This window comes from Python bivittatus, unplaced genomic scaffold, assembly GCF_059951505.1.
Source record: "Python bivittatus isolate LINGU-HERP-01145 unplaced genomic scaffold, Pbiv_v1 ctg000850_np1212, whole genome shotgun sequence".
Classification (NCBI taxonomy): domain Eukaryota; kingdom Metazoa; phylum Chordata; class Lepidosauria; order Squamata; family Pythonidae; genus Python; species Python bivittatus.
Window position 1 is genome coordinate 34,007,784 of NW_028277112.1, and position 23,519 is coordinate 34,031,302.

The 23,519-nt window shown below is 38.2% G+C and overlaps 1 protein-coding gene across 2 annotated transcripts in view; it reads right to left on the reverse strand.

Annotated features, from left to right (window-relative positions):
* Window positions 1–19,445: 19,445 nt before the first annotated feature.
* The window catches only part of DAPK1 (death associated protein kinase 1), a 72,122-nt gene continuing 68,048 nt past the window's right edge, over window positions 19,446–23,519 (reverse strand). For both annotated transcript variants that reach the window (XM_088129875.1, XM_088129874.1), the window contains exon 26: window positions 19,446–21,818. In XM_088129875.1, coding sequence (XP_087986001.1) covers window positions 20,586–21,818 — 1,233 coding nt within the window. In that variant the 3' untranslated portion in view covers window positions 19,446–20,585. The remainder of the gene's footprint in view (window positions 21,819–23,519) is intronic.

Below are 23,519 nucleotides of genomic sequence, written 5' to 3' on the forward strand. Positions count from 1 at the left end.
CCATGGTTTGGTCATAATGATCCACATACTTCTTCCACAGGATTGTAATCCCAGTTCAAATGCCATGTTTGGTTCTTTTCCAATAAAAAAGAAAAATCCATGTGAGATTTGTTCGTAGTTCATTTGTTCCTGTGTTTATTTTCTGTATGGATTCCCCGCATTCAAAACATGTGCACCAAAAGAAGGAACAAAATGCAGAATATATGTGAAGAAAAAGGCACATACTCTCTAATCATATATGCTCACATCTGACTTTGTATTTTTACTAACTGTAGCCAGCTGATAAGAGAAGAAATTGCTGAGTAACTAGAAGTGAAGGAAAAGCAATTGCCATTAAAAGATAAAGTCTCAATTGAGCTTGACATCTAGTGATGTGGAGGTAGTCAAGTGGTTTTCTATTATGTTCTTCTGGATGAGGGTTTTTTTGGGGGGGGGGTACTTTTTTCAAGTTTTTTTTTTTTTTTAGTTACTTACTACAGTTCTTAGATTTTTTGCTGGTTTCCCTTCTAAGTAAAACCAGGTCTGAACCTGCTTAGATTTTTCTAGTTCTGCCAGCCAGATGCTCAAATAATATTTAAACTAAGTTCCCAGAATGTCCATGAAGTGACCCGAAGTTGAGTTTGTCTATAAGGAGACTTTACTTTTCAAGCCTTGTTAGATGACAGAGCTATCTTTGTCATCATCCCAGCCTTCCCTAATGTGTCACCCTGTAAGTATTCTGGGGCTATAACTCCTAGAATTCTTAGGAAACATGGTCAAAGGCTTGGAATTCTGGAATGTCAATCCCATAAAAAATAGAGTGCCAGACTGGGGAAAGGTGCGCTAGGCTTATTCAGGTGTCCTGAGAATAATGAACAGATGATGTGGTAACATTAAAGCAAGCATTCTGATTCCGTTCCATTGGTTACCATTGTTCGGAGTATCCAAGGTACCATACTGTGCAGCAATCCTCTGTGGGTGGAGGCTTCCTATTTCAGAACAGAATCAATATTGGAAAGCAATTGTGATGACAGAGGCAGAAATGTTATTAATGTTATAATTAGGGATGTGCTGTGCTCTGGATCCAACCATAAAGGTGATCAGAGCAGGTGTGGGTGTGCACACTACATCTATTAGCACCTCCTTAAAGAAGCTGTCCCAGGAAGGTAGCAAAAATGGAGGAATAAATCACTTTTCTTATCACATGCAGAATCATGTGCAGTGGGTCAGAACAGATGTAAATTTCATACTAATAAAGTTTTCTGTCACTGATGAGGAACGGTCCTGCCTGTATTGACTCAGAAGAGTATCTGCTGATTTCTGTGGGGCTTACTTTCAAATGCCCATTGGATTGCACTTTAAATGTTTATTTTAATGTCCCGTGGAAGCATTCATCACTTCTGACAATCTATAATTCTCAATCTCAGCACAAAACAAATATAAATCAGGATGGGTGGTTTACAGGACAAGGTTTCTTCTATGATGTCTGCCACAGCTTTATGTCTGCCATCTTCTGTACCTGATTCCCACTCAAGTTGAGCTTGACTGTGTCAACCATGCAGCTTTTTTGGGCAGCCTTGTAGGAGTCATTTGTTGTTGCTTTCTCAGTTATGATCTTCATTTCATTTCATTTCATTTCATTTCATTTCATTTCATTTCATTTCATTATTTCCCAGTTAGTGGTCGCCCACTGAAATATAATCAACCAGGTCAAAGATCAGCCGAGGTTAACTAAGCAATTAACTCACACTGCCTAATGGTAGGATAGGAGAGATTTATTTATTTCCATTTTTCAGTCTTTGGACACCCCTCCTGAAAAAATAATTGTATATTTGCCTCTTGAAATGACCTTCTAAAACTTTGATCAGCAATCTGAGTTGCTAAGAGGTCCCTAGAAATTAAATCTGGGTAGTGACACTGATGGATATATTGTCCTCAATGAAGACACAGAAATGTGTATACAATAACATTTCAGGTTAGGTTTAATTTTTGATAATATACTATAAGACAACTATTTTTTTAGGAAGTCTTTATCCTAAGAAGCAAACACGTTACTTTATAAAACAACAGAGGAAATGGTACTGTAAACAGAGCAGAACCAGTAATGGGTTTTTGACAGATGTAGAGGGAACAAGCTAAGACATTAAGCTTGGCGTGAAAGGAAAGTTGTAAAACAATCCCAAGTGTCATCTGTGAAATATTGCACACAGTATCTACTTGAACTTGTATTTTCTTTATTAAACGCATAGTGATCTTTTGTATTATACATAAGAAAGAATGAAAGAATGGCCTTAATTTTGATCTTGGTTAAAAGACCAAGAGATTGACAAGGTTGTATTCTCTTCCTTATTTATTCAACCTATATGCAGAATATTTATTGAGGGAAGCTAGACACAAAGAAGATGAGCGTGGTTTTAGAGGAAAAAACAATAACCTGTGCTATGCTGATGACACTACTCTGGTAGCTGAAAATGCAAATGATCTGCAAGCTCTAGTAATGAAACTCAAGGAACACAGTTAAAAACAAACAAACAAACCCAAAACTAAGATTAAATATAAGACCAAACTCATGGCAACAGATACAGCAACCAATCTTAGAACTGGGAATGAAGATATTGAAGTGGTGGATAGCTTCTGCCTTTTAGAACTGACTATCAACAGCAAAGGAACCAACAGTCAAGAAATATACCACAGACTAGCACTTAGTAGAGTAGCCAAGAAGGCTTTGGAAATATATATTCAGATGATTCAGATGCTGGGATGTGTCTATACCCACAAAGACCAGAAACATACAGACTATGTTTTTCTCTGTAACACTCTATGGAGGTGAAAGTTGGACCTTGAAGAAGCAGGATAGAAAGAGTATTGATGCTTTTGAACTTTGGTGTTGAAGAAGACTCCTGAGAATACCATGAATAGCCAAGAAAATAACCAAATGGATCATTGAACACATCAACCAGGCATTTTCACTTGAGGCACAAATAACCAGGCTGAAATTACCATACTTCAGACTCATTATATGAAGAACTTTCTCTCTGGAAAAATACATAGTGCTGGAAAAGGTGGAAAGAAAGAGAAGAGGACAACTAGCAGCAAGGTGGATGGACTCAATTACAGTGGTAATTGCACCATTGGAAAACTTTCCTGGAGAAAATTATCTAGGTGTTTGCTAAGAGACAACACCAACTTGATGGCCTATAATAATAAAATACCAAGAAACAAACTGGCTTGTATATTTGAATAATCTACAGAATTCAACAGCTCCAACTCAAGACTCCCTAACCTTGCTTAACTTGTCTTTTCTGAAATTTGACTTCAGTTTATCATGTTTGTCTCTTGCCATTTTTTATTAATTCAACCTCAGCTGCTTTTTTAAAATATATTTTAATGACTCAAATTTAGTTTGGTATTTCCAATTAATAATAATGATAATAATTAAAATTTAAAGTTCTTGGCAGATATTCAGATTCTGTCAAGTTGCTGAAGGTGGGGCCCTTGCTGAAAGTTACTTTACCTGTTAAGTTTCATTTTCATCATCATAAGGAGTCGATACCTGCATTAAAAACTCCACAAATTATAAATGCCTTCTTCTGTGGAAATTCACCACTTGTGAATAGGGCTAATGGTGGGTAGAAGGAATCAGCTAATTTTGTCAAATGTAAATATAAGCTTTTGCAGTTGGATTATTGGATGCAATTGTAAGTAGCTAAGGTGGCCCTACAGTGACATTGCTACACATCTTGAAATTTATTTGTTTTTTTAAAATGCCTTATCTTGTCCAAGATGTCCTTCATATGAAAAGAGACATTCCAGTATATCTGAAAAGCTTTCCTCTTTTGCATATCACCAACCATTCTGGTCACAAGTTTGGACAAGCAGCATAACAACAGAGTAATGTAACAGAATGCTCAAATTCCATAGTCTGGGTTTTGGGCAGTTTTTGGGGGGAGAAGTTTCTTAAGAGTCTGCTTAGAAGTAAAGGAGATTTGTCCTCTTTTGCATCTGAGTACATAAGCTCAACCCTTCCAGCCTGCCATTTTTGAAAAATCAGTTTAATCAATTGATTAAATTACTTGATTAAATTAATTGATTAAACTGTCATTAGGCATCAAGCCTTACTATAAGGAATTACTGTAGCTTGAAAGCAGAGCCTTGATTCAACCTGGATTCAAAAGGAAAAGGTGATTTGGAGCACATGTGAGTCCACCACTAATCAGTGTGCTTCAAATCACCCTTTCATCTTCAAATCTGGATTGCTACACAGCCATAATGTACAGTGTTTATTTTCATAAGTACATTTACAAAACCTACGATGAAAGGTAAATTATATTCATTAGAAAAAATAATGTTTTACTCTTAACTCAGCCCAGGTAACATGTGTTCTAGGAGCTGTCAGATGTACAACAGATTACAGTCTCTCTGTGGCCTCTTCAGTCAAGTGATTAGGGTCAAGATAGACAAGCAAGTCACATTCTTGTTTGTCATATTGTTCCGATCCTTTGCTCTTGCAAAATCTTTATTTTTCCTCTCTCCATATCACATGTTGTACCTTTACCTCATAGTGTCCTCTTTTTGTTTAATCAGCTAGTCATTTATCAACCTAACCAGCTTAAGATAAACTCAGTATTTCCCAGAAAATAAATGATATGATAATGTTTTTAGCCCATTCCTTTCCACTCACCACTCCCGTATGAAGAATCCCCTACTGCCATTTCTCTTTGACACTTTGTTTTAATCCTGGAAGTATTCTGGAAGTAGTTGAAACAATTTATAAGTGGAGCATAAAAAATAACAGGTGTTGTCTCATTGTTAGTAATATATACTACATAGCCATTTTGCTAGTTTTAAAGAGTTTGACTAAACACTGGTCTGACACCAAGTTAAAGTTCTAACACTTCCTCCTTTCTTTAATAGCATCTTAAAAAATCTTAAAGATACCTGATAATTTATCCTCATCACTAGTCCTCTGAGAGATCTCTTTTGACTAACCTAGATCCGAGTTTAAGAAAACGATCCCCCTAAAGCTGGAACACCTACAGCAGCAGTCCCTAAACTCTTTACTCATTGACCCCTTCATGAAGCTTCAGATTGTTCATTGACCCCCAAACATTTGTATGAAAATAATTTAATAAATACTACTTTAACTAATAGTACTGCTACTACTGCTGCTGCTGCTAATAATAACAATAATAGATAGTCCTTTGGGGACTAAGGACTTGAACTTTGGGGGTTGAAATTGACCTTTGGGGGTTAATATTGACCACTTTGGGGAATCCTGCCCTAAACTTATGTTTTGGAATACGAATGCATCTGTGGATACTTGTGATATCTGTGGAGTTTTCCAGATTCTTGGTCTCTTCGCACTTTACTTAAAAAAAAAAAAAATTGGTTCTTTTAATTTTATAGAACATAGCCTAGTTATTCTTAGAAAATACAAAGAGGAGCGGGGCTGTTTAGCGGTGAGCCCATTGTCCTGGGAGTGGGGAAAGGGGCGCTGAGCTTATTAAGGGGCATTGTCACCATTTGTGCTTCTTATAGTAGCTATCTGAATCCTCCTTGCCCGTGTTAGAACAAAGTGAATATCCATGGTATATTTTCAAAATTCCAGACTTGCTCACAGGCTCCCAAAGACCGGACATCTCTGTGTTAAGCTTTCAGTAAAATTTCCATCATACAAAAATCATTTTGAAAAAAACAGACATGCAGGCCATGGCCCAAAAGAGGAAGCTTATCAGGCAGCTGCAAAGGACACAAAAATTGCCAATGCTAATTTATATTATGCTATAAAATGATTGAATGCAATTCACTCAAAATATAGTTCAAAATTAGTTCTTTTTATTCTTGTGTTATTTAGACAGAAAGCAAAGCAAGTGTTTAATCAGTGTTTAACCAAAGTTGATTAATACATACAATTCTCTAGTTTCCTGTAATATTTCTAACAATAAAATATTTGCCCAACTAGGCTAACAACTGTGTTTCCATAAACAACTGCCCAACTAGGCTACCCAAGTTGCTGTAAATATTCTTGCCCAACTAGGCTACACATTCACACAGAATACTTACATACACTCTCAACACAGTTGATCAGGCTGTGCTAGAGTGGGCTGGGAATCAGACTCAGGGCATCCCCTGTTCCAACAAGAGTCGTCTCGCACTTCCATGTGGGTATGGTTTCTATCCTTTCTTTTATACCCAATTTGTTTACTTAGAATTCATCCAGGTCATCTCCATCCAGGTCATCCAGGTACGGTACATGCCAGGAACATTTCATATTTGGCACAGTTGGGTAACTTGTTACAATGGTACCTCTCGTCCCGTTATGTTATAAATTTATGATGTGTCACTTTATTCCTTACACCCACCAGCATTCCAGCCTTATCAGTGTTGAGAACAAGGTATCTAGTGTACATTCCAATATTCCTTCATGCCAGCAACGTGAGTTTCCTAGTAAAGTTCATGAATAGGATAAACATGGCTGTTCTATGGCTATATGATTATATATAGAAGGCTTACATTCATTACAATAGCCCTGCTTTGACTGCTGTACAGTTGCTAACTTGGACCACCAAAATGCCAACAACTTCAGAAATCTCCAACTCCTCGTTGCCATCTAGTGGTCACCTGGATATTTACAACGCGGATATGACAGCCCAAGTGTAGATGGACAATTCTAGGGCTTCTGTTCTCCCTTCTTGTGGAACTTTTCCTTTAAGTGGATTTAGATCAGGCAGCCTTTCATTTGGAGGATGAAATAAAGAATAATCCTCTTCTGACTGCCCTGCAAATAGAAGGCTGACCTCTACAAATTAGGATACATGGCTAAGGACCCAGGGGCATATGTGAGGGAAAATAGTGAAGTTACGAGCTTCCAAAATAGGTGATAAGTACTTGGTAGCACAGGAAACCTCTGGCCTTCAGACCAGGTATCTGAAGAGGCAGAGGAGGACACGGACAATTGGAAAGGAGGACAAGCTTAACTGTTTAACTTTCTTGGCATTCACAACAAAAATTACTGTACAGTGAATATATATATATATATGTATACACACACACACACACGCACACGCACACACACACATACAGTGGTACCTTGGGTCACGAACTTAATTCGTTCCGCGACTCTGGTCGTGACCCGAATTGGTTGCGACCTGAATCAAATTTTCCCATAAGGTTCAATGTAAATATGGTTAATCCGTTCTGAACCATATGTATTTTTTTTAAAACCACAAAAATATGAAACAAAATACAGTACAGTACAGTACGAAGAGAGGACGCTAACCTTGCTCGAGGCGACTTCTGGTGTGGAGGACAGGAAGGTGGGTGGGGAGGCGGTTATTGTTTGGAGGGAGAGTCCCCCTCCCTACAGGAAGCCACGACCATGTGTCATGGCAGGGAAAATGGCCACGGATCCTGTTCGTCACCCGATGCGGAGTTCGCGAACAGAAGCAAAATTTTGCGAACGGTGCTGTTTGTGACCTGAACTGTTCATGAACAGAAGCGTTTGTGACCCGAGGTACCACTGTGTGTGTGTGTGTGTATATGTGTGTGTGTGTGTGTATATATATATATATGTATATGTGTGTGTGTGTGTATATATATATATATATATATATTCGTCTTTAGGACTACATGTTTATGAAATTATTTTCTCCAGCATCAGAAAGACTGGTTTTTCAATTGCAATATTTTTCCAACACACCTTTACGTTCAAGAGCATATGCTAGTGATAACATAGAACTGATGACGCGCTTTCCAAATTTCAACATAGAAACGAGTCATGCATTCTATAGACTACAGTGATCGTAGGTTTGAAGGGGATGGATTGAAGCCAATTGCTGGAATCAGGAAATAAATTAAATAATGTAAATCTAGGCTGTTGAATCCATCAACGGACAAGGAAAAGAGAAAAGCAGACAATTAACAAATCACAATACACAAAAATTTGAATGACTACTTTTGTGAAAAGAGTCCAAATTTTTTTAAAAAGTGATACTCAAAAAGCCAGACAATATTTGATTTTAAGGCTACGCTTGCTGTATGGAGGATGTGAGGACAAAAAGGAGGACATGCCCTCCTTTTGCCAGACGTCTGATAACCCTAGGCATATTGAACTGTAGCAATTGCACTTTTACTTGCACCATTTTGGTGTTAAAATGGTAACTTAATTTCTGAAGAATATTTTCCATAGTTGCTTTCTCTACACATTGGCTGATTTTTTGTTTTTGTTTTTGATGAAGGTGAAAGCTAAGCAAACCACATTACACCTTAGCAGAACATGTAAATTCAGATATTGCGGTTTGTAAACCCATTATTTATGACTAAGTGCAATGGTGAATTTAACCAGCTAGGTTTTTTTCTTTTACAAACTTTGGTTAAACTAACCTTGGTTAATACTGTAGCATTAAATGGTGTCCACTTGCCAACTTTTTGTATCATGCAATATTTCTAATTAGATTAGAAATGATTATTTCAGTATATTATTTTCACAAAGTACTGTACATTCCTATGGACACAAATAAAAGCAACAAACAAACAAACAAACAACCATTCCAGACATGTTTTGCAAGCACTGTCTAAGGGAGGATGCATTAACTAGGACAATAACCAAGCTCAAGATTTCTCAGATCAACCACTCTGTGCATCTGATGAAGGGAACTGAAGTTCACAAAAGCTTCTACCTTTTAATTAAACGTATTTGTCTGAAAAAAAAGCTATCAGACTTTTTCTGATCTATGGCTTTGCAGAAAGTCAAGACAAATGCTGTAGTTTAATGGAACATGGAAAACTATAAACATTTGGATGTTGCTATGACAGCATGAAGGCCTACCTACCGAAGCCTCTTTTGACAATGCACAGTGAAGCACATTGCCAATTTAAGATTTCTCTGCAGGAGAAGAGACTTTCTAGTCTGGCTGCTCCAGAAGTCTTTGAGATGAAAGGGGTACGTCAGCCACTCTGTGAAGCACAAATATATATCCACCGTGAATTTGTGGCATAGGAAGAAACACAGTAGATTTCTGAGATCCCTCTTTGCAGTACCCAAATGCAGCTCTACATTTAGAGACAGGTTAGTCATGTAGTCAGTAGTCGGGCCTGCATTTAGAGATGCACACTCTATCCAGGCTGAAATCTGTATTTGCTCCAACTGGCTTGGCCCCAGTCATTGGGGTAGCAGGGATGTTTGGGGGTGCGGGTGTCAAAAAAGATGAAGATGCCAGCTCTGACCATGTGATTGAAGTCTGCCCCTTTCTTATGAGCATTGCATGCAGCTGTAACTACCATCATCACAGTTTTTATACATACACATACACACCCACACCCACACCCACACCCACACCCACACATACCTTAGCCTGGCAAATAAAGTCAAATCCAGGTAACTGAGAACCTATAGATAAGCGCTAGAATTTTTGCTTTTCTTCAGAATTTACCATTTCATTTGGTTTCAAAAGGGCTTCAGCTATTAATACGTTGAGATACAAACATCTAAAGAGATGTGAGTCTGGGCCTTTGCGAAGGGATACCAAACCACCTCTCTCTCTAATCATACAGGGCAAAAGTGCCACTGACCCTTTATGTAGGACAAGTAGCGAAACATGCCTCTTTCACCGTGGATTTCCACTTGGGAGTTAGAGTAGGTCATCTCCTTCAACATAGTATTCCCCCTCCAGAGGGCTAGAGTGTTACAGATTCTCACAGGCTTTGATGATATTAGCTGTTATATAGGATGCTCCGGGCTGGAGATTGACTTTTTAAAAAAATCCTATCAACATACCTGTAATTCCCACAGATTAGCCAAGTTTTGTGCTTTTTGCCTGTGCCAGGCATTGACTGTTAGTGGAAGACTCTGAAAAATCTTAAGGCTATTGTTGGCTTTTAATACAAAAAATTGACACACAGACACTCCCCATACATGCACGCACTCAGATAGGTATATGAGTACATCTAGAACTTTTCTGTTGGCCAAATTACAATAATACATATCTATTTTTTTCCTTTGCCAGAATCCCTGTGGGCCTTTTAAGGAAGGATGTGTGTGCATAAAACAAGATAGTAAGGGATGGATTTTTATTAGATAAGGGTAGAATATTTAGAGGCATCCATGGCTGGTTTCACTGCAATAAAGTTTCAGAGGGATATGGGGAAACATGGTGGAAAAAAAGGATGTCACCTCAGGAAAAACATTTTGCCAGCATAAGGGCAAAATGCTCTTCATTTCCATTCAGCCTGCTGAAAAAAATGCAGCTTTTGGCCAAGGCAAGAAGGTGTGGCTCCTGCTGAGTCACCGAAGCAGATGCCTACATGAGAGGCACTTCTTAAACCCAAATGACTAAGAGCCCTTGTAACTATTTGTTCTCAAAAAACTCAACCAACTTAGTAAACAGTTTTATCTCTGGCATCCTTTTGTTGGTGAGACTGCATTTGCCTTCATGTATTGTCAGCAAGAAAAAGCCAGGATGAGACTATGTGGCATGTGATTTACAACACATTTATTTAGCATCTTATGGCTTCCTCCCAAAACCTCCTCCCCCCCAGTACATTCCATGGTGGGATTAACCTGGTTACCTGCTGCAGTCCATGGCATGCCGGGTCCCCACAAGTTGAAGTATGTTTCTTCATTTCCCTCCAAGGGCTTAATATAAGAGGTTTATAGTCAGTTGTTAAAGCAAAAAGCAAACAATACCTGATCTACACGTTCTGAAGAAGACTAGCATGGAAAGTGGGGATCCCACTTCATGTTAAGTCAAAGTGAGTCTTGTTTGGTTTTGATTTAGTGTCCAATGGGAGTTGAAGGACTACCTTCCAGGAATGGTTTGATGGATTCTTGAATGGAGGATTGGGGAAGATGATCTATAAGGTCTGTTCCATCTCTTACATTTTATTAGAGATATGCAATATTCAAATCTGAAGTGGGCAAAAGTGCTTTGAATTTGCTTTGCTGTAACTGCTGACACCTACTGAAAAAAGCTATGCCTTCTCCTGGGGTCTCATAATTGCTGGCACCCTCAGGAAAATATGCATTTTAGGGGAGGCATTAAGGAGGAAGGTGTGACAATGAGTGTACTGTGAAATATTGGAAGTACCTCTGTTCCAGATCTGCATCCTTCTGCATTCTGTGATTCTGGGTGGAAGCACCTAACAGCTTGATCTCAAAAAATATTTGAATACGGTCTCATAGACAGTGTCCCCAATTGCAAAGACTTGCAAGGAAATAATTATTAGTAAGTTATTTATAACAGTAACCTAAGTTACTAAAACCTGCTAATCTTCCAGTATAAAAATGATGATTTAGGGGGTGGAGGAGGGCCTAAATAGAACGAGATCCTCCCAAAGTCTAGCTTAATTCAGGAAACCACTGAAATAATTTCAATCTAGTTATACTTGGAAGGTTAAGTAGAGGAAGTACTTCCTCAGGACTTGAGTCAAAGGCATTTAAGAGGAGCAGCAGGTGGCTTCTAATTTAGCACCACACCTAGATAATGGTGCATTCAGGGTTCAGTCATTCTTATTAATAGGTTATCAGCTCCAAACTGGTTCATATTATTGTTGTTGTTGCAGTTATGCTGATGAAAGCCTGCACCATCCACATGCATTATCTAATATCTTAATGTTACTCTTCAGACCTGTGCAACGATGCCCCAAGAGTCTCTTCGCCATTACAAATTGCCTTTGGGGGAGAAAGGCAATTTGAGTGAGATATGGTAGTGTTACATATTTGAAAAAAAGAGCACATGGGAGAGATGGCTGTTTTAACTATTGTGTTCATTGCCTGTAGCAGAAAATATATTCATGTATATATATTCATGCAAGTGTTTGTATCCTGCCTTTTCTATGAAAGTCCAAGATGGCTTACCCAAACTGTTTCCTAATGAATGTGACATTGCTGGATCTAAGAGAGAGAAAGACTCTCAAAGGGACATGGTCTAACAGCATCTTGAAGCTGGATCTTTGGCTGAGAGGGTCCAGAATCTAAAAATCAAGCCACACTGGGATATGAGGACATATAAGATGCTAAGATATGGTGTGTTCTTAATCCTTCTCTCACCAGGCTCTGAAATGTCCCTTTTAAAAATGCTTGCTTCTATCCTGATAAAAATTGGCTGAAGTGGGCACAGATCTATGCCTAAATAAATATTAAAGTTGTTTACTCATTTTTGTCATTAACGTAGGGAAGGTCATAGCCATCTTAGATGTGCTAAATGTGTGTGCATTTAACATAACTTTTCACTTTAAATATAGAGTGTTAAGGATAAACACTATATTGTGAAAGTAAGATGATTTTCTCTTCTGTAATGAGTAGCAAAAGCTATAGAGGAGAAACATAATGCAGGAGAAAAAGTTTGACTTCTGATCCGAGAAGCCCAATTTCCAAATTGCACATTCCTGCTATTATTAAGTAAAACCAAGGCACATTAAATATGTTTATGCACTTACTCATTTAAGAGGAAGAAAATACCAAGCAGTCGTGATGAACTAGTTCATGCTTCAACTAGATTTGCATTTACAGATTTTGCAGGGTGCAGAAAACATACTTGGTTTTCTCTGTATCTAGTCATGACGACACACCTTGCCTGTAAGAAGCTGGGTACTACTTTGGGTACTACATGGCACATGAAGCAATTGGCAATGTAAAAAACTGGTGGAGGGCATGGGATGGCCCTCCTTTAGAATGCTTATCCTACAGTTCTCTTATCAATATCTCTATCAGCGTGGCCATGAGTGTTGGGCATTGTAAATCAACTCATCTATACAAGAAGTTGAGGCAAGCTAGTTAGGAAACATAGAAACAGTTAAACAGCAACCACCTTGAACATAGTGTGCTAAATTATACCTCAGATTTAAAGCTATTCCGATTTTGGTCTCCAAAGTCTTTTGTTTTTAAATTTCTGGGTCAGCTAAAAATGGCAAAGTATTATATCTCATTTATCAAAGATGCTATGTGTATATTCTGATAAAAATATTTATTAAAACTGAATAAACATTTGAATGTAGATCTCACCCTTCTTTTTCAGCTCAGTCTGCATGAATCTTTTCCTCTCTCCCTCCCTCCAATAATTTGCTTCAACTTTATGATGGCTCATAACGTAATGGGTATGAATTTGTAAAAGTATTAATATCATCTTAAATGTTGTCTCTGAAGGAATTCTAATATCCTGGATTGGTTTAGCTGCATTACTGTATTGAACCTGGGAGGCTTCTCTTGGCAAAATATTGAGCAGGGTTAATTTGAAGTTTCAACAAATATAGATTGTATCCTGTCTCCCTGAACTGCTTAGCAGTGTTAAAAAATGTGATCAAATGGTAGTATTGCACTTGGGTTGTAAACATTTTCAAAGTCAAATTTAAATTCTCTCAGACTCCATAAAAGAATTAAATGGCATTTAAATAACTATTAATTGGAGTTGGCTTTGCAGATAAGCTTGTATAGGCTCTCTTCAACAGGAACAAGGCTCGGCTTGTTTGTATTCACTCTTTATGTTGCAAAATACTGTCTTCAGTGATTCAGCAGAGTGCAAGAACACAGTAATTCATATATGATGCAAATTAAATACCACAGGCATGAGGTAATAAGGAAACCAATACAGTGACATGAAGTGCAAATTCAGTTCATGTGTCAGAACTCAATTGCCCAACTAATTTTGCTAGGACCACACCTTTGGGGAACCTTGTCATGACACAGATTGTTAATGGAGAACATGGGATTATCAACTAAGAGTACTGATTTGCTGGCAGAAGCCACCATTTGCTGACACAGGATTATGGAAAGTTGTATAGCAGAATATTATACTGAGATGAATCCATGACAAATTGCAGTGGTTAATTTTGCTCAATTGTATTCAAAAGTTGTGGCATCACTGGTGAGATTTCTTGTTTCAATAAATCCCTAAGTGAACAGAAGAACACAATCTCTACATGATATGGAGTTAAACACCCTGTCTTCAGATCTGAATTCATACTTTCTATTTATATGTAGTTGTTTACAGATTCTGAAAAAGAAAATGGTGCATACTGCAGATGCAAAAATTTCAGTCAATATTTTGTAACATGTTCTTTGGCAGAAATAACTGGCCATGGGAAATGTTTGGATGTTGTTTAATCTTTCTATTCTTGCTTTTGGAATTTTTCCTCATTCTTTTCAGAACTCTTCCCAGCTCAGAATCATTCTTAAGACTCCTTGCATGAATAGCATGTCTGACATCTCCCCCAGGATGCTCAATAATATTCAAGTCTGGGGACCGTGAAGGTCATTTCAAAACCTTTCTTTCTTCTTCCTCTGTAAGTACATCATGGTTGATTTGAAAGTAAGGTCCAGACAGTGTCTCCCTGAACTCTAACCTTTTAAAATTTCAGTCCCCCCGACTTCCACCTTGAACATGATTGAAAATCTGTATAGACTCTCAAACATGCAGCCATTTAATGATTAAAATTTTTGCATATTGGCTGAAGATTCAAACAATGGACCCCAATAGACTTTCTAGAATTTGCCTAATAGAACAGATAAGCATGTCACAGCCCAACACGTGGGTTTGCCAACTTTATGACATTATCTCACATTATGGGCTTTCTATTCAGCACCTATTACTTAGGGCCCCCCAAGTAAGGTAAATTTTCAAGCGGAGTTATGGACATAAGTGCCCAAACTGACTTGGAACTTATAGCCAAAAATGGATCTTTAAGGTGGCTGGCTACTAACAAAATAAATTTTCAACCTGAAAAATACCTATTTATGAGTCTGCCTCAATTTTTAAGGGCTTTTTACCAGAACAAGATTTGAGCTGTTGGACTCAATGGCCAAATATGGATGCTTCTATAATATTCCATTTCATGAAAGAACCTGTATATGTGGTTTGCCTGACATCAAAAATATTTCTCATATCCTGTTTAACTGTCAATTATATACATCCATCAGGCTAAAATATTTATCCCCAAATATTATCTGTGGAAAGAACAGAGCACTGGGACCCAAATTTTAGACTTATTTTCTCTAGGGCACCAATGCATATATTATGCGCAGAACTGCCATATTTATACAGAAGGCTGGGGCTCTAAGATCTTGTTATATAGAACAAATTGGGGTATCCTGTAAAGGTGATTCTCTCATCTGATAACTGTTTCCTTGTACTGCAATCATATATACACATATATTACAGTCTCATGTATTCTTTTTATAGTTCTGATTATGCCTTGTGCGCATGCATGTATGTATGCATGTATGTAATGGAATATATATGGAATATATATATTGATAAGGTCAACTGACTAATCAATAAAACTCAAATTCAAATTCATTAGAATTCCAGCCTCTCCTTCTCACTCAGCAGCTGAAAAGGTGGAGAACAATATTCATCTCCAAATAAGCAAGGTAGAGTTAGAGAGAGAGAGACTTGCATAGATTTTCTTTCTGAACACATTCAGTATGAATTACATTAATTTCCAGTAGTGAAGCTTCTGAAGATCTAAGGCACTAATTCTGGTCTTCAACTTTCCTAAATTAAAAAAAAAAAAAAAAAAGAACTACAAATGAGTGCTGTGGGGCCATGTGTCCTGACCCCTGGTCATTCTTTCCTTTCATGTGATCACTTACTTAGGCTACTTTGGAATGCAGCAGTATGCAGAAACATGACATAGTACCCATGATAAGCCTCTGAATAGTACAAAACAAACTGCTATCTTAACAAGATCAGCTCTCTGTTGCTGACTTTCCTTTTGGGGCATTTCTCAAAGAGGCAGTTGGGAAAACCAAATTTGAAATGTTATTTTCAGTCATGCCCATTTCTGGTAGGGCATTCTAAATAAGGTTATTTGCAAATCTGTACCTCTCAATATACTTGATTTACAGTGCATTCAGAAAGTATTCAGATCCCCTTCAGTTTTTTCAATTTTGTTATGTTGCAGCCTGATACAATTGTTCAAATTCATTTTAATCTACACTCAGTACCCCATAATGACAAAGTGAAAACAGAATTTTAGAAATGTCTGTAAATTTATTAAAAAGGAAAAACTGAAATATCACATTGGCATACGTATTCAGACCCTTTGCAACAACACATGAAATTTAGCTCAGGTGCCTCTTGATCATTGCTGAGCTGTTTCTACACCTTGATTTGAGTCCACCTGTGGTAAATTAAATTGGACATGATTTGGAAAGGCACACACCTCCCTATAGAAAGCCTCACAGCTGACAATGCATACTGTATCAGAGCAAAAGCCATGAGGTCAAAGGAACTGCCTGCAGAGCTCAGAAACAGGATTATTGCAAGGCACAGATCTGGGGAAGGCTACAAAAAAAATTCTGCTGCATTGAAAGTTCTCAGGAGCACAGTGGCCTCCATAATTCTCAAATGGAAGAAGTTTGGCACAACCAGGACTCTTCCAAGAGCTGGTTGCCCAGACAAACTGAGCAATCAGGGGAGAAGAGCCTTAGTAAGAGGTGAGACCAAGAACACGATGGTCACTCTGGCTGAGCTCCAGAAATCCTGTGTGGAGATGGGACAAAGTTCCAGAAGGACAACCATTGCTGCAGCCCTCCACTGATCTGGCCTTTATGGCAGAGTGGCTAGACAGAAGCCTCTTCTCAGTGCAAAACACATGAAAGTCCGCTTGGAGTTTGCAAAAAAGCACCTGAAGGACTCTCAGACTATGAGGAACAAGATTCTCTGGTCTGATGAAACCAAGATTGAACTGTTTGGCCTCACTTCTAAACATTATGTCTGGAGGAAACCAGGCACTGCTCATCACCTGCCCAATACCATCCCAACAGTGAAGCATGGTGGTGGCAGCATCATGCTGTGGGGGTGTTTTTCAGCAGCAGGGACTGGGAGACTGGTCAGGGTTGAGGGAAAGCTGAATGGAGCAAAGGACAGAGATATCCTCAATGAAAACCTGTTCCACAGCACTCAGGACCTCAGACTGGGCCGAAGGTTTACCTTCCAACATGACGATCCTAAACACACAGCCAAGACAACACAGGAATGGCTTAGGGACAACTCTGTGAATGTCCTAGAGTAGCCGAGCCAGAGTCCTGACTTGAACCCTATTGAATATCTCTGGAGAGACCTGAAAATGGCTGTCCATCGATGGCCCCCATCCAACCCGATTGAGCTTGAGAGGATTTGCAAAGAAGAATGGCAGAAAATCCCCCAATCCAGGTGTGTAAAGCTTGTCACATCATACCAAAAAAGACTCGAGGCTGTAATTGCTGCCAAAGGTGCTTCGACAAAGTACTGAGTAAAGGGTTTGAATACTTAAGTACATGTGATATTTGTTTTTTTCTTTTTAATAAATTTACAGACATTTCTAAAATTCTGTTTTCACTTTGTCATTATGGGGTACTGAGTGTAGATTAATGAGTAAAAAAAATGAATTTGAACGATTGTAGTATCAGGCTGCAACATAACAAAATTGAAAAAAGTGAAGGGGGTCTGAATACTTTCCGAATGCACTGTATATTAAAAATAACAAGCATTAGGAAACCACCATCAGACTTGTAGCATCATTTGTACAAATTCCCTTTTTGAACAGTTTGTTTTGCCTACATTAGCAGTTATGTCACATATAACAAGCAGAATTTTTGGCATGTCCTGGCTTACTGTGACTTAACAACATATTATTTCATGCAACCCATTCCTCCTTTCACAAGAGTGCATAAAATTACAATGGAATAGGTCATGTGACAACCCGACCAATGATCCACATTTGTTGCTTTCAGGATCATAAGCAAACTAGGAGGATCTAGTCTAGGATCTGTTGTTGACTTAAACTAAGAAACTTGTTTTGAAATAAACCAGGATCACAGGTTCAGATCTCTCTTCTCTAGTTAGTTTTACTTACTTGCAGAAACAGGAACAAAGAACAGCTATCTGTTCTAGTAAATTAGGATATTCCTGGCTTATCATGCAAATACAACATCTTTTAATTTCTATATGACTTTATAGAAAGATAGAGAAATGAGGTGGAGAACATGTAGAACATTGGTCTGATTCAATATACAGCAGCTTCTTATATTTTTACATTATATACCTTAAAGACAAGAGAAGGAAGAACAAAAATATTTGTTCTGGTACAACTGGGAACCAACTCTTTTTGATTTGCCAAGATACAATGGTTCACATTGGTATGGAGCTACACCCATCACTCCACAGCCTTTCAGTCCTCTACCCAGTAGCAGCTCATATCAACATTCCCCAAACTGGTGCCCTTCCCCACAGATTTGCTTTAATTAGATTTAACTCCAACCAGCACAGCTTTTGAAATGATTGATTGTAACGTTCAGCTTCAGATGAGGAAGATCTGAGTGCCATGCCTGCTGAAACCATCCTATGGAGAATAATAGTATCTAAAAATAGTGTACTTCATAAATAACATTCTAGTTATTTAGAGCTACCAATTCTAGTAAAGTAGTATGACGTAATCATTAGGGCTATGCAAAGCATGTAAGAGATGCATTTTTCCTGAAGCATTGAAGCAGCTGTGTGGCTCCCAACAGAGGCTTTGAAAGTTGTTCCCAGTTGTCTGGGTGCACATGTACAGACAACATTTCTGCTGGGACTGCCTTCAAAGCAACTGTGTGAACCTTTCACAGGCTTCAGTCATGGATTTGTAAGATGCAAATGAATACAAATCAAAATAAACTTGTAAAACAATGAAATGCATTGAAAATAAATTGGAAATTGAAGCCAGGAGGTCCCATCCAAAGTAATCTTATCAACAGACAGCAGTTTAAAAAGGGAAGTTACTGTACAACCATTTTTTACAAGTGAGAATACAGCATATAACATTAGTTGAAATTAATCATAGTCTTGTGACCGAGATTCACAGTCACACACACTTTCTAATCTTTACCGTCATTTCCACAGAATTATGCTATAACATAAGCAATCCACACCATTTACTGTTTCAAGCTGCAGAATCATCATATTAGAAAGGAAATTAACACAGATCTTTGCCAAAAATTATATTTACATAAGTAGTAATTTCCTCTTCACACATTCTAAAAGTAATTAGCTAGCAAAGCAAAACTTTCAAAAACATGTTTGCCCATTTTTATCTTTGTAGCTCCCCAGGCCATTCCTCTTATACTCTAGTATGCACAAGCATAGTAGGATACAAAGCTAGTCATCTGAATACAAAATTAGTCTCCTCCTGCTTAGCTGCTTGCAATATCCAAATCATCAGAAAAATAGCCTTAATACTATTATTACTTAAAACTATTCCCAGGCTACTTCATGTATTACAAGATTACTGACTGCCCATTTATGGACTAAAATACGTGCCATGCTTCACATAAGATTTTAATTCTGTCCAGTCCTTTCACAGAAAATTGTGAAATGGTTCCTTGGAATGTGTATTTATAGCTGCTATTGGCTAGATTGTTAAAATCAAGAGCTAGCTGTTCTACATGTCCATAAAACCAAATAATTTTTGTGATTAATGTTATGAATGCAAATAGGAAATGAAGAATGATGAAAAAGTTGCAACAGGCAACAATTTATTTGTAAAAAAATCTTTTAAAATTGTACTACAACAAAGATTAAGGAAAAACAGTATTAATATATACATACATTATATATGTATATACACATAATATATATTGTACCTTTAAAATTACATGCTTTTCAGAAAAGAAGTCATTTTCCCTCATAGTAATTTTAAACTCTTGCTTTCTTTAATAAAAACAAAATGAAATTAAAGGTTCAAGTATAAGAAATAAGCACACTAGTATCTGAAAGTGAAAAACCATTTGCTTTGCACAAATGATCACTGTTAAATACAGAGTAAGTCATAGTTAGCTAATACTTGTATATGTGCCTTGGTGAACTTTACAGTTGTGTAAAATCTTTACCTGAGATATGTAGAAATAATGGAAGGTGCAAGTTCATGGAGTTAAAAAGTTTTCATTCCACTTCAACGGAAATAAACATTTATAACGTCTTATGTGTTTCTACCCTCATGATAGCCTACATGAGAGCTCTTCGGCAGAACAGATTTCATGTTACCAAGTATCTTATGCTTCATGACACACAAAGGCAACGACCACTTGCAACAACCAGCATGCAGACAGTGAAATAGAGGTAGCATCGTCTTACAGCTTCCACAGGAACAACTTGATTTTAACCACATGAGTCTTCTGCAAAAGGCACTCACTTTTTCATTTCTAAGCATGGTATCCAGATCCAAACCCACTAGCGCTGTGCGGCTATCTATGTTTTTAAAATAAACAAGGCTGATGGGAAAAAAAAGAGGACATAGGAAATGTAGCTTAATTATTGTGCAGCCTTCAGTACAAGGAAGGATGGTTTGTTAAAATGCCCAGCTACTGAGCAGCTTGAAACCCAAAAGTTAAACCAATAGAATTTAAAAAGTACAATAATCATTAAAAAGCAGATTGCAAAATAGCTGAAATACACTAGCCTTTTATAACTAAAATAAGAGCAACACGACACTTAAAAAGCAACGTTTTTGCATTTTAGTCACTTAAAAAGCAATATGGTGGAACAGGGACAACCCATTACAGTAATGTATAGAACTTATAAATATCAAAAAGCTTGCCATCCTGAATCCTTTTGCATTAGCTGAAATTAGAAAAAATTGCACATTATTTACTTTCATCGAGAGACGACTGAACTAATTGAATTATAAGATGTCCCACTATTACAGCTTGAAGCATATGCTTCTTGGCCATTTGCATCGAAACTGACTCTGAACACAGAAGATGCCCTCAATAAAAAGTCAGCTGCATCTCTGCGTCCCAGTTCTCGCAGCTTAGACATCAGAATACCCACAGTACTTTCAGGGGCATTTCCCCATTCCTGCAGAAGGGAGTAGGATGGACTGGAGACAAAGTCATTGGAACTCCCATTATTTATATTATGTTTTGCGACAAGATCAGGGAGGCCCAAGTTCATTGCAAGAAGGCACCAATCCTTGCCCATAGGATCAGGTGGATCCAAAAGTCGGCTTAGTTTCCTCCTTGTAAGTAGATTCAAATCTGATACATGGATATCCATTCCTAAACTTCCTTGTGAGTAAACATCAAGACACCCAAAGCACAATATACTGCTAAAACTTTCTTTGTAACCACCCATGGTATTAGTCAAGGAGGTCTCTTTTTGACTTTGTGCGCGGAAAAAATCTCTTGGCTGGTAAATCATGACTGGCTCATGATGTTCCCTCAGCTGCTGAGGACTGAGATAATGTTTGACTGTTAATAGCCCCGGCAATGTTGTGGCTATCAAATTATCAATGGTACTGCAGACAGAGTCCAGGAATAAGCAGCATTTAATCTTCTCCATTTCCAGGCCTCTAACTTGAACTTCAATACCCTGACCATTGTTGACAAGCAGTACAAGAAGTTCAGCTCCACGGTTCACAATTTTTGATCCATTGACCCACAAACGTATATCTGCATCTCCCTCTGTGCTTTGTTGATGAATCCATCTACACAGATTCACCTGAACTTTATGAAAAATTCCACAAGGAAGTGGGGTTAGATGTTCCACAGGAACAATTCTAACACCACCATAAATCATAACTTCATCTTCTTCATCAGCCCAAGACCTATGGAGGCTATCAGTCTTAATCAAGGCTGGAATGTCAATCATTGTTCCACTGCTGATATCTCTGGCACAGATGTCCATGGCATCCAAGACTTGTATAAGTTCTTCTACATCACTGTCTGGTATCAGGCGCTGGATATCCTCTATTGTATATCGACCTCTGTAGTGGTGGAGGGCTTTAGGATTCTCCACAGACAGAAGTCTTCCAAGGACATTTGAACATAACCAGCGAGGATCCAGCAGAACAACATCTTGGACTGTCTCACTCTGCATGATGTTGATCTGTTTAGAAAGTTAAAAATCATATCCACACAGTTAACAATCAAATACACACAAAAGAGAAAGGTCAAGATCTGTATGAGAGTCTCATGGTTTCTCAACAGTCAATCATAAGAAAGCTTTGACTGTAAAAGCTACACTTGTGTTCAAATACTCATGACAGCCAATTCGGTACAAATATGTAGAGTCCTATCCCCATTTGATCTTTCTTCCACATAAACAGGATTCAGTTTATAGGACTGAATGTAGAAAAAAAACTAGAAAATATTTATTGGGAAGAAAACATGGTGTGGAACAAAAGAATCATGAATTTGTGAATAAATTCTATTTAAGATTAACTTTATAATGTACAGCTAGACATGTATAGGATTGTACTGTATTGTCTGTTTTTCAAAATAAAGTATAAAGCAGCCCTTTTGTAAATAGAAGGATTTAGAATTCTTCATGTAGAATGTTTGTGGATTCAAACTTTAATCTTGCACATGTATGAATACTTGGATCCAGAAAGGTACAGTTGATAGGAGCATTCCTTAAGTTCCACTCACATACAGTGGGGCAAAAAAGTATTTAGTCAGCCACCAATTGTGCAAGTTCTCCCACTTAAAAAGATGAGAGAGACCTGTAATTTTCATCATAAGTATACCTCAACTATGAGAGACAAAATGGGGGAAAAAATCCAGAAAATCACATTGTCTGATTTTTAAAGAATTTATTTGCAAATCATGGTGGAAAATAAGTATTTGGTCAATATCAAAAGTTCATCTCAATACTTTGTTATATATCCTTTGTTGGCAATGACAGAGGTCAAACGTTTTCTGTAAGTCTTCACAAGGTTTTCACACACTGTTGCTGGTATTTTGGCCCATTCCTCCATGCAGATCTCCTCTAGAGCAGTGATGTTTTGGGGCTGTCGCTGGGCAACATGGACTTTCAACTCCTTCCAAAGGTTTTCCATGGGGTTGAGATCTGGAGACTGGCTAGGCCACTCCAGGACCTTGAAATGCTTCTTACAAAGCCACTCCTTCGTTGCCCGGGCGGTGTGTTTGGGATCATTGTCATGCTGAAAGACCCAGCCACGTTTCATCTTCAATGCCCTTGCTGATGGAAGGTGGTGTTCACTCAAAATCTCACGATACATGGCCCCATCATTCTTTCCTTTACACAGATCAGTCGTCCTGGTCCCTTTGCAGAAAAACAGCCCCAAAGTATGATGTTTCCACCCCCATGCTTCACAGTAGGTATGGTGTTCTTTGGATGCAACTCAGCATTCTCTTTCCACCAAACACGAGTTTAGACCAAAACGTTCTACTTTGGTTTCATCTGACCATATGACATTCTCCCAGTCCTCTTCTGGATCATTCAAATGCTCTCTAGCAAATTTCAGACGGGCCCGGACATGTACTGGCTTAAGCAGGGGGACACATCTGGCACTGCAGGATTTGAGTCCCTGGCAGTGTAGTGTTTACTGATGGTAGCCTTTGTTACTTTGGTCCCAGCTCTCTGCAGGTCATTGACTAGGTCCCCCCATGTGGTTCTGGGATTTTTGCTCACTGTTCTTGTGATCATTTTGACCCCACAGGGTGAGATCTTGCATGGAGCCCCAGATCGAGGGAGATTATCAGTGGTCTTGTATGTCTTCCATTTTCTAATTATTGCTCCCACAGTTGATTTCTTCATACCAAGCTGCTTGCCTATTGCAGATTC